The sequence below is a fragment of the Phodopus roborovskii genome, unplaced genomic scaffold (assembly GCF_943737965.1).
Source record: "Phodopus roborovskii unplaced genomic scaffold, PHOROB, whole genome shotgun sequence".
NCBI classification, from domain to species: domain Eukaryota; kingdom Metazoa; phylum Chordata; class Mammalia; order Rodentia; family Cricetidae; genus Phodopus; species Phodopus roborovskii.
This window is the reverse complement of record NW_026126645.1, coordinates 2,190,067-2,201,306: the sequence shown is the minus strand read 5'-3', so window position 1 is coordinate 2,201,306 and position 11,240 is coordinate 2,190,067. Positions and strand designations below refer to the sequence as shown.

Genomic DNA, 11,240 nt, shown 5'->3' with positions numbered 1-11,240 from the left:
GTCCTGAGGTGGTGTGACACTACACCCACCAGACTCCCTGGTGGTGGGGCGGCCATCCAGGGCAGTTCAAGTGCCAGGAGCTTTACATGGCTCATCAAATATAACCATGCCAACCCAGTGAGGCTCAGAAAGGATAAATGGCTTACATCTGGTGGCATAGCTGATAAGCGACAGCTATGATTCCAGCCAGCTATATCTGCTTCCCAGATTCACACAAGGAAAACCCTAGAAGAGCTGCTGCGTGCTGGGACAGTTTGTAGGATGTACGGGAGTAGTACGAAGTTTGGGGGGGTATGTCTATATATGTGTGTACCTAGGTGTGTCCAGGCGCCTGTATGCAAAGACCCCAGAAGTCGATGCTGCGCATCTTCAATGGTTCTTCTTATATTTTGAGACAGGGTTTCTCACTGAACATGGAGCTCACAGATCAGCTAGACTAGCTTGTCAGTTACTCCGGGGAGCCTCCTGTCTCGCTCAACAGGACCAGGGTTGCAGACATGCTCCTGCACCTAGCTTTCTCAGGTCCTCATGCTTATCTGACAGGCTCTTTCCTAACAGAGCTGCCTTCCTATTCTCAAAGTCTTAAGTAAAAAAAAAAAAATTCTTTTCTTTTTGCTTGAAGGTGAGGGGAACGGTGAGCAGGGCCTCGCAGGCTAGTGCACAGCTGTGTCCCCAAGCTGCACAAAAGTTCCAGAAGCAAGGCAGAAGCAAGGCAGATGGCAAACACACTTTTGTGTGTGTTAACTTTTGTTAGGACCCGTAAGAGCTTATAGTCGCACGACTGAGATAGAAGACACCCCTTCCCTTCCTGACTGCTGCTGGGTAGGTGCCCTGTGCTCCTCACAGCCCCTTTTGAACAATAAGAGCTGTTCTTGTCTATGCAGATGGATCAGCAATGGAAGAGGTGATTGACAAGTTGTAGGACCCCCCACCAGGATAAGTCCTGGGAGAAATGCAAGAGATCATGAATAGTGCAGCTTGTCACACATCTGGACCCATTGGCAGACCTACAGGACCTCTGGCCCCAATGAGAATGCGGGCCCAGTTGGGAGGGGGTGATTGTCTGTATCGGTGGCCCCCCAAGCCTCCTAAATGACCTATAGGGGCTTGGTTCAGGGTACAGGGGCCTTTATCTCGAAACTGTTTGGATGCTGGAGAGAGCACAGGCTGAAACCTAGACAAGGCTTAGCAAGAACCAGGGTCATGGAGTGGGAGACTTACCCTGGCGAGTCAGCTGTGCCTTAAGTACCTTCTGCCGCTGAACACACACTTTCAGCCCCAAACCCATCCACGGCCAGCGACTACCTTGCCTTAGGGTAATGAGTTCCATATGTGTCTATGAGAACCCCACCAAGCTGCCCCAGAAGTTCTCAGAGCCTTCTCTCCCTCCCAGCTTTCAGCTCCGACTTGTCACCCTTCCTCCATTTGTTCCTGGCAAGGGTGGCAAGGAAGGGGCTAGGCAGGGACAAGAGACAAGGCTTCTGGGAGGTGCCATCCCAACTGCCCTTTCCCAGAGCTTCTGGGTAGGGCTGTGCTTTCCAGCACCCCCCCCCCCCGCAGTGTCTGGGTAAGAACAGTGGGTGAGGTCCGTGGACTGGCAAGACTCCAGCCCACCCCATCCCCACAGCAGGAATAATAACCCTGCTGGCTTAGGGATAGCTCGGTGGGTGCAAAGAGAACTCGATAGGAATCCGGGAGGTTTAGGCTCAAACTTTATATTTTATGCTTACATATTTCAGTTTTTCTGATTGTGTATCCACCGCTCTTTCCTAGTTTTTGAGATGGAGTCTTACATTGCTTAGATTGGCCTCCAACTTTATAAAATTTATTATGTGTGCTGGGAGGGGGGAGGTCATGCATGATGCAGCAGGCATGTAAGGTCAGAGGACAACGTATAGAGCATGTTCTGCTGCGTAGGGTCTGGGGATTGAATCAGGTCATCAGGCTTGGCAGCTAGCTCCATTAGCCTGCTGATTCTGGCCTCCAATTTTCAGTGTAGTGGAAGATGGCCTTTGAGTTCTTGATTGTTCTGCCTCTACTTTCCAAGTACAGGGATTACAGGTGTTTGCCACCATGCCTGACTCCATTTATTTATTTATGTTTTTTTGGAGACAGGGTTTCTCTGTGTAGTCCTGGAACTCACTCTGTAGCCCAGGCTGGCCTCAAAATCAGAGATTCTCCCTGCCTCCTGGGTGCTGGAATTACAGGTATTTGCCACCATAACCACAAGGCCCATTCATTTCTTTTATTTTACTTTTTAAAATTTTTTTTATTTTTGGAGGCAGGGTTTCTCTGTATTGCTTTGGAGCCTGTCCTGGCAGTCACTCTGTAGACCAGGCTGAACTAGAACTCACAGAGATCTGACTGCTTCTGCCTCCTAAGTGCTGGGATCAAAGGCATGCGCCACCACTGCTCAGCTTCCTATTCATTCCTTTTAAAGATTTATTTTCATTATTAGTGTGTATGCCACATGTGTGCTCACACCGGCCCACGGAGGCCAGAAGAGGGCAGAGTATCCCTTGGAGCTGGAGTGGATGCTGGGAACCAAACTCTGGTCTTCTGGAAGAGCCACAGGTGCTCTTGACCTCTGAGCCACTTCTGCAGCCCCTTACCTATTACCTACTTACTTATTTATTTATCAATGTACAGGGTTTTGCCTGTATCTATGTGTGAGGATGCCACAGCCCCTGGAACTGGAGTTACAGACAGTTGTGAATTGCCATATGAACTGGGGTCCTTTGGAAGAGTGGCCAGTGCTCTTAATCACTGAACCATCTCTCCAGTCCCCTCTTATCTATTTTTAAGACTAGTTCTTGCTATGCATCCTAGGCTGGCCTCGAACTCAGGATCCTCCTTCCTCAATCTCCTGAATGCAAGCACATGCCACCGCATCCTACTTCTCTTGACCACTAACTTGCTGGGTGTCTCTGAACAGACCACCTGTGTGAGTTCTGAGGGTCCTCCCATCCCTGACAGGCTTTGGATTTGTGAGCAAAGGGGGGAAAGTCCTGGGAGGAACAACAGATTGCTGCTAAACACTCTAGGTTCTTGAGTGCTGCCCCTCCCTACCCTGGCCAACATGGGTTTCTATTCACAATAGGACTTCTGGCCCAATGAAGCTTCTGCCTATGACATCCGGCTCAGAAGAGCAGAGGAGTGTCTCCAGCAGGAAGGGCAGTGGCTAAGGTGATGGTGAGGCTCCCACGGGAGAGAGATGTAAGCCTGACCTGGGGCAGGGGCTTGCAGAAAGCTGCCCCCTCCTTACATAGCTTGTCAAAAGCAACCCCCAAATCTTGGGTCTCGACATCCCCTTATCCTGGTCCCACATGTACCTAGTCCATGAGGCTAGACCACAAATTATTACCAAAGCTGCTTGGAACCCCAGTTCGGACCACTCTCAGACCCATCAGTGGGCTTGCAGACCGACCCCATTGTAATTACACAGCGACCCCTTGGCCTTGCCTGGGCTGAACCCTAACTGGAGGGAGAATAATCAGAGAACTCTGGAGTGAAGTAAGGCGTCACCGCCTGCTTCGGGCGGGGTGGGGAGGGAGGGCAGGGAAGCTCGAGGCCACTCTCGGAAGGTCGGGGAGGCCTTGTGCAGGGCATGTCGCAGGCGACCGAGGAATGCGCGTTGCCTGAAAGAATGAAGGAAGGAAGGAGCGGGGTGCGATGCAGGCGACCGCCGGGCCGAGTCAGGAAGCGGGGTGGGGGCGCGGCTAGGCTGCAGCGCCGATGGGGGCAGCGCGAGAGCAGTGGGGTCAGCGACTCGGCCGGGTGGGGGGTGCTCACCCAGGCCGGGAGGTTGAGAGCTGCAGGCCGCGCTGCTGGCAGAAGCGGCGGGGGCGCCGTGAGGCTCCGGATGGGCTGCGAGCCCCGCCCGCAGGCTGCGGAGGGAGCCGGAGCCAGAGTGGAGCCAGAGCTCAGACATCCGGGCGCCAGCGAACACCTGCGAGCGGCCCCCAGGGCCCGCGGGGGGCGGGAGAGCGCGGGCGCCCGGCCGGGGGTGGGGCCGAGCTAGGGGTGGAGCCTGGAGCCCCGCCCTCCCCGGCCCTGGGCCACGTGGGCCGAGACTCTGCCCTGCCCAGGCGCCGCGGAGCCGCTTCTTGCCTGGAGGCCGGCTATGGGGTAGGGGGTAGTTTTATGGGAAAGCGAGCGAAAGAAGTTTTAAAGGTGCAACCGTGGGACCTGGGAAAGAGTGGAGGCCAGGGACAGCTGTAACGATTCGCAAGACTTAAAAATGAAGAGTGTCCCACTCAGTAGGATAGAATGGTGAACTGGCCTTCTTGGAAGGCCACCAAGTGGCATGAGTTTAAATCCCTGCTTTGTCACTTAGGAATTGCGTGGCCATGAGCTAATAGAGTATTTCGGATATATATGTATGTACATATATATGTATACTCAGCCCAAATGTCTGTGCTTCAGAGCTGCGAGATTCAAAATCAACTCAAGATCCCCAATTGTATAGCCCAAGCAGCCAGGGAGATGGTTTATGTGTGGTCTTTTATCCGAACTATAGAACTCCAAGGGAGGTACTATCGTCCCATCTCAAACAGAACTAGGGTAACCTTCACGTTTTTGTTATTTTCCCAACAAGCTCTTACTGGGCTCCTAATTTGTAGCCCACTCACTGAGTGGCAGGGAAGAGAAGTCTGAAGTAGATGAGAACACTGGCTTTGGAGCTAGAGGAAGCTGGCCTTCTTAAATAACATCTCTCACTTCCATGCTGTGACCTTGATAAACCTATTCAAGATACCCACCTTCCTGATTAGAAAAAAGATTAAGATGAAATGGACTCAGCACACCTGGTAGGCACTCCCCTTAATGATTACAACTGAAGACTATCTCAGAGGTTTCTGACCTAGGGCTAAATTGCTTTCACTCTCTAATGACTAATGGATTGGCAGGATGGTCTAAGCTTTTGTCCTGGCCACCTGAACTGCTCAGCCCTGGGAGTCTTGACAAGCAATTTCCTTGGAATTAGCTTAATAATGCCTTGTAGGTGTGTGATGCATTTCAAAGAACTTTCCCATCATTATCTTGGGTCCTAGCAGGCAGCTGGGCTCAGAGAGAAGTGGCTTGCTCCGGGTCACATGGCACATGAGCCTGCAGCTTTCCCTGGTATTAACTACTAAGTGCACAGAAGGCAGAGTAATGTGCTAGAGAGAAAAGGCCCCTCAGAACTGTTGCCTGATACAAATGTGGAAACTGACGCTCACAGGAGGCAGTCTGTAGCCTGCAGTACTCAGCAAACCTGGCATTTTTCAAGCTCGAAGGGCTGTATCCAGAGAATGCAGCACAGCCTAATGCACCATGCAAGGTGGATGTAACCAGTTTTAAGGTTATTTGGGGCAAGGGTTTCTCACATGGGAACTCTGGACCTCTAGAAAGTTGAAGGTCTGCTATTCCTCTTTAAAAAAATCATGTGTTCCTTCTGGAGGATACTCATATCTTCCCTCAACTCATCAGAGGAAATCAGGACCCAGATCAGGATTAAAAACTATTTAGACTGTAGGATTGGCAAAGACAGGTTGTACCCCCTTTGGCCCTGGTTCACCCCAAAAGGCTTACTAAGGTTAAGGCACAAAAGGGTAATGGCATGACCTATTATGAAATATTAATAACTATGCCAAGGCCTAACACACAGTGATGAGATCATATAAACAGGAATTCAGCAAGGCCAGCAGTCTGGTGCATCCCACCTGGGGAGGCACCATGTTGAGGGTGAACAGATGAGACATGGGCTAATGTCTTGTCCTTTGCCCCATTCCCAGGCCAGACCCCATAAAATGGCCAGTAAGGTCCTAATCATACCCACCAAAATCCTATGTTAGTCTTCTCAAACTCCCAGGTCAAAGTTAAAAGTTTGGAGCACTAAGAACACATAGCACTGCTTCCTAGCTAGCCTGCATCCCTGAGAGTAAGAGTAGCTGATTTGAGAGACTTAGTTATGGTTTGGTTTTTCCAAAACAGGCTCTTTAATATGTAGCTCTGGCTGTCCTGGAACTCACTACCTAAGTAAACTGGCCTCAAATCCAGAGTGCTGGAACTAAAGGTGTGCTGTCGCTATGCCCAGCAACCTTGTTTCTTTTTTCGAGTTTGGAAGTCTAGAAGGAAGCCAGAACAGAGACCAGGCCTGGCAGTTTACCCATCTCTGAAATAGGGCCAATCTTACCACATCCCCTACTAGGAGCCATTAAAGTATCACCAGCAATTGTTTCAAGGGAATGAAAGAAAAATTCAGCCTCAAACTTGCTGGGTAGCTTGCAGTTGATTTCTCTAATTGACAGGGTGGATTTCAGAGCCTTGCTCTCAAGCCCCAGTAGATTTGGGGATTCCCATTCTTAGCCCTTTCAAATACCCACCCTATCCCTCAGCTTCAGCTGGAAGCTTTCTCAACCCTAAGAGGGCATACAAATTTGTTTTTTCTTTCCCTAAAGACAGCCAGATAAGAAATGGGGAGATGCCGCATATCATACACAAAGTGTTCAAAAATGTTTATTATGCAAAATGTTAACTTTTATAAAAAGTTTGATATACATCACATGATTACAGAAAGTCACCTTCCTGTAAAAAAGGTACAAAAGCTATATACTCTATTATAGAGTTCATAATCAGGGCAGCAGAGCCGTTCTCCAAGATCATCAGAAAACCAGCTCTCATGCTGCCTTGGCAGCCACACTCGCCCCCCTTCTCGACACCCCTATTCTCGGAAAAGCCAGTCTTTTAAGACTTGGGAGTCAGGGTGGGGACAGAGTGACGTTGCCCAGCTGCTGACCAGCGCTAGCTCTTCAGGCCACCCAAGTTCAGTCCTTTGACCTCAGGCTCCTGGTCCAGCCTCGAGGCAGGGTTTTAGGAGAAGAGAAGAGGGCTGGGCAAGATCGAGGCTCATCCATGCCCTCGGGCTTCCGGCCGGAGAGGGTCCCAGAGTCCCAGGGTCCCAGGGTCCCAAGCGGAACGGGCGCCAGCACCTGCGTTCTGGGCGGGGGAGAAGAGAAGAGTGAAGGAGCCGCCAGTTTCCGCCAAGCGAGCCCAGGCGGAGGCCGCCGCAGACTGGCCGGCGCCAAGGAGGAAACTCGGTCTCTACCTCCAGCTGATAACTCCGCGCCCCACACAGCCTCCACCCAGTTGGCGCCAAAGGACCACAGGCGGAGCCACCACTCCCCCTCCCGCTTGGAAATAACACTAGTGGAAAGGGAGCTCCCTTCACTAAAAGACTATTTGGTGCGATCCGCACGCCCACTTCCCTAGAATTTTAGCCACCATGAGTGAGCAGAAGCAACGTACTTTAGGAATGCACGTGATATTGACATTGGTACTGTCCTTTACTCTTTAAGTGACCACGGACAAGCCTGTTGCCTCTCTCTGGCTTGGATTTCCCTAAACCTCCTAAGCTTTGCAATGCCCTGTCAACCACAGAATTTCCTAATCAAGGCTCCTTGTCCGCGAAAAAAAAAAAAAAAACTTACCGGGAGGTGCCAGGACCGCCGGGTCAGTGGCAAAAGCTCCTCTTGTCGTTGGAGATCACAAGTTCCGGAGTGAGCTCAGTTGTCTGTGAAAGGATAAGAGATAAATTAGCCAAGGCATTCGGGGAGTCAGTGGGAGAGACCTGCAGCATCCCAGCCCTCATGATCAGCTCAGTTCAGCCCCGGCTGCCTCCCTCGTGCACCTGGATCGGGAGATGTGGGCCGTCCGGGGGTCCAGGCGCAGGCTCTGCCAGAACCACCTGCAGGTCAAGGATGTAGTCTATGACACGCTGCAGGATTTCCACCTGGCTAAGTTGAGTGCCTCGCGGGACTCCCGGCACCAGTTCCCGCAGGCGCGAGTAGCAGTGGTTCATGTCGTCCAGGAGGCTAAGCGGCTCCTCCGCAGCCGGGCTCTTGCCGCGGCCCCGCGCGATGGCTAGGCTGCGTTCCGACAGGCAGCACACCGCTTCGTAGCAGCCGCGCACTGGGCTCAGCGCCTTCATGCTGGAGAGTGAAGTTAGAGGTGAAGAAGAGACTACAGCTGCAAACAGTCCGCGCACGCCTGCTGCAGCCGGCTCTTATAGAATGGGCTCTAGACCACACCTCTTTATTCAAAATAATCCGCCAAGGCTCCACCCCCGCTCCCTGGGCACCGCCTCCTCGGCGCTGGGCGTCCACAGTGGGCTTAAATTGCTAACAGGCTTCCTCGGGCTGGTCTGACGCCGAGGACCGCTGAGACGCGGATGTGAAGAATGAGGAAGCGCTGAGGCTGAGGAGGGGAGGGGCTCTTGAGCCAGCAGAGATTTGAAAAATCAACTAAAACCATTAACTTTAAGAATTTGCCTTTTCTGGCGGCGCCCAAGATCCTTGAGCGCCCTTGCCCTCTGCCCAACACTGGTTCGAACCCACAGCTCCGCGATCATAAATCCCTGAAGGGCTCTCTCCCTCTCTCTCTCTCAAATTTTCAAGGGAAACTTGTAAGGAATTAGTGCCGCCTTGTTCCCCAATTTGCTGCTCGTCTGACCTCCAGACTCACTGGCGTCGGGAATTATCTTGTGACCAGAGGGGAAAAAAATTAATTGCGGTGAAGCTGAGGTTACAATGAAGAAAACAGATTTGGGCTAGGCGCTGAGATTGCAGAAGGAGGAGGGGAGAGGAGGTTTGAGCAAAGAACATTATTTATTTGAGCAACAGAGGAAGGGGGCGGGAGAAAGCAGCCTAAATCCAAGCCTTTTCCATAGAGAAAGAAAAAGCATGAACCTTTGTCCCATGAACCCCTTAAGGAACTAAATATATGCCCAGTTGTGCTTTGGAAGTGAACTTGATTAGAAGTTTGGAGAAGGTTTCAGATACGGAGGACTAGAAGGAATTGATTTCTACATAAACCCTTTTAGAAGGTTCCCAGGACACACACATATGCCAATGGGTCAGCAAATCTCTTCTAACTCATGCTTCCTCATTTTGCACAGCCTCCCTCCCCACACTTTCCCCATTCTGTGCAGAAAACAATAGCAATTGCATCGCTCTGCTGTCTGTCCCTTTCTGCTGTGGAAGGGTAGCCACCTGGACATGATTACTCTAGTCCTGCCGAAGTAACTCCATCACCACCAGGAAGAGCCAGCAGTCAGGCTACCCCATATTGCAAGACAGTGCACTCCCATATTCTTTGCTTGTCTTCTTCCCACTTCCCAGACTCTAAAGACTGTAGTTTCTGAGACTCTGGTTCCCTTCTTGGAGAAGCCCAGGTGAGGTTCTCCCAGCCATGATTGCTTTCTTAACCAGCCTAGTGAATATTTATGGGGTTGCTTCACATGAAACAGGCTCCTGCTCTCAAGAATCTCACAATGTCCGGGGATGAGATTAACACAGGAAACAATTAAGTGTTTAGTAGTGTGTGGCACTGATCAACAGGACAATGGGACCTCTGAATTGGGACAGTTCCAACAGTGGAAAGGACACTAGGAAGTCAGAGCCCTGGGTTCAATCAGCCAGCCCTGCCAGCCATTGGTCATCCACATGTAATCTTGAGCAAACCCAGATGCCCACACTGTGATTGCCTTTTGAGAAGAGGAAAAAAAGAGGGGGCACTAAGGGATTGTTTAAATACTTTCTGACTTGAGAACCCTATGCCTGTGTGACAGTTGGACAGGGCATGTGGGATGGCAAGGGGCTTGGAGAGGGCGTATAAAACATGTCCAGTACCACATCACAGGTAAAGCCAGTCTTTCGAAGCCTCGCTCTTTTCCAACACAACACAGGGCCCTGTATCCCAATAAAAGCCCCAGAAAGTTTTCTCCTGTGGATATTAAAGTTCTCTAGGACAGTGCTTTCAGTCTAAGGCAAAGGGAATCTAACCTGTAAAAACACAAGCCAATCTCTATATGCTGAAGAAGTTAAATGCCAGCTATTTGGTCACGGGAAGGGAAATCTCCTTAGCTGTGAGGACTCCCAAATAACTAAACAGAGGGCCCTTTCTTTGGCTGTCGTGAAGACTTCTGTATGTTTGTGCAAAACAGTCCAGCCAGGAGCTTCTGGAAAAAGCTCCTGGCAGACCCATGTTCAAATCTTTGTTTTCTTTCACTAACTGAGAACTTGAAACAAGTTATTCTCTGTGCCTCAGTGTTCTTGTCTGTTAAGTGGAGCTAATGAAACTGGCCTCGTTTATTTGTGTGTGTTTATTTTCCTTTTTTTTTTTTTTTTTTTTTTTTTTTTTTTTTAGACAGGGTTTCTGTGTAGCCCTAGCTGTCCTGGGACTCACTCTGTACACCAGGCTGGCCTCAAACACAGAGATCCTTTGCTTTCCTAGTGCTAGGATTAAAGGGGTATGCCACAACACCGAGCTCTGACCTTATTTATTTAAAAAAAAAAAAAAAAAGATTTTTAATCTCAGCACTCAGGAGGCAGAAGCAGGCAGAACTCTCAAGGCCAGCCTGGTCTACATAGTGCGTTTCAGGATAGCCAGGGACTAAATAGTGAGACCCTGTCTCAAAAAAGAAAACAATATTAAACACCTCTTCTCTGAGAAGCACAAGGCATGCTCCCTCCATCAGCATTAGTTCAACATGGGGCCAGGTGTGTGGTAAGTGCTTAGCGTTTAGCCCACCCAGAGTCTGCTCTCTCCTCCCGGGTCCTCAAGTATTACCTCTGTTGCCTCAGGCTTGGATAGCGGGTTTATTGGGTTTACAGTTTGCAAAGTACCTTCAAAGCATTTATTATTTCCTCTTGATGCTTCTAGGCTGAAATGGCCATAGGCTGTGTGGGATAGGGCAGAAAGGTGCGGTGGGGTTATCTAGCCACGATCTGTCCTTTCCTTGCCAAGAACTTACCTTTGGACACAAATCCTTCCTCCCTGAACCTTCCTCTGAGGAAGGGGGAGTAAAGGGGAGAGGGGGGAGTAACTGACCTTAAGGATCTTTTCTAACCTAAGAGTCTAAGTCTGAAAAGAGTGGGTTTCGGTTGGATTGGGAACATTGAATAGAGTTTAAATCCCAAAGACGCCTCTCCTCCCAGCACAGCAGACTGGCCGGCTCGCCCTGGCCTTCTGCAACTTGTTTAGCGGTGGCGGGGCCTCAACCTCTTACTCCAAACGCCTCTGAACTTTCTGTTCCCAGTTCTGCTCCTTTTACCAGCTTTTTCCCCCCTCTTGCATTTTTTATTTTTATGAAAGGATGTCATTAAGGCTTTTGTCTGCGCTGTTTTTGTTTCAGAACTTTTCCCACAATCCTATTTTTTGTTGAGGAATCCGCTCCTTTGCCCAGCTGTGGGTCCGGGTCC

General features: G+C 50.4%; 1 protein-coding gene across 1 annotated transcript; it reads right to left on the bottom strand.

Annotated features, from left to right (window-relative positions):
- Window positions 1–6,473: 6,473 nt before the first annotated feature.
- Window positions 6,474–8,020, bottom strand: Id3 (inhibitor of DNA binding 3). Its single transcript, XM_051173614.1, has 3 exons — window positions 7,670–8,020; window positions 7,470–7,552; window positions 6,474–6,978 (listed from the first exon to the last, which is right to left on the bottom strand). Exons 1-2 carry the CDS (start codon window positions 7,967–7,969, stop codon window positions 7,493–7,495), a joined length of 360 nt encoding a protein of 119 aa, XP_051029571.1. The 5' UTR covers window positions 7,970–8,020; the 3' UTR covers window positions 6,474–6,978; window positions 7,470–7,492.
- Window positions 8,021–11,240: the final 3,220 nt, after the last annotated feature.

What these genes read in the sequence shown, in the direction of transcription:
- Id3 (XM_051173614.1), bottom strand. Translation starts at nt 7,969, where the DNA reads ATGAAGGCGCTGAGCCCAGTGCGCGGCTGCTACGAAGCGGTGTGCTGC. An exon ending in GCCCACATCTCCCGATCCAG is followed by an intron (nt 7,553 to 7,669) that starts GTGCACGAGGGA and finishes ATCCTTTCACAG; the next exon opens with ACAACTGAGCTCACTCCGGA.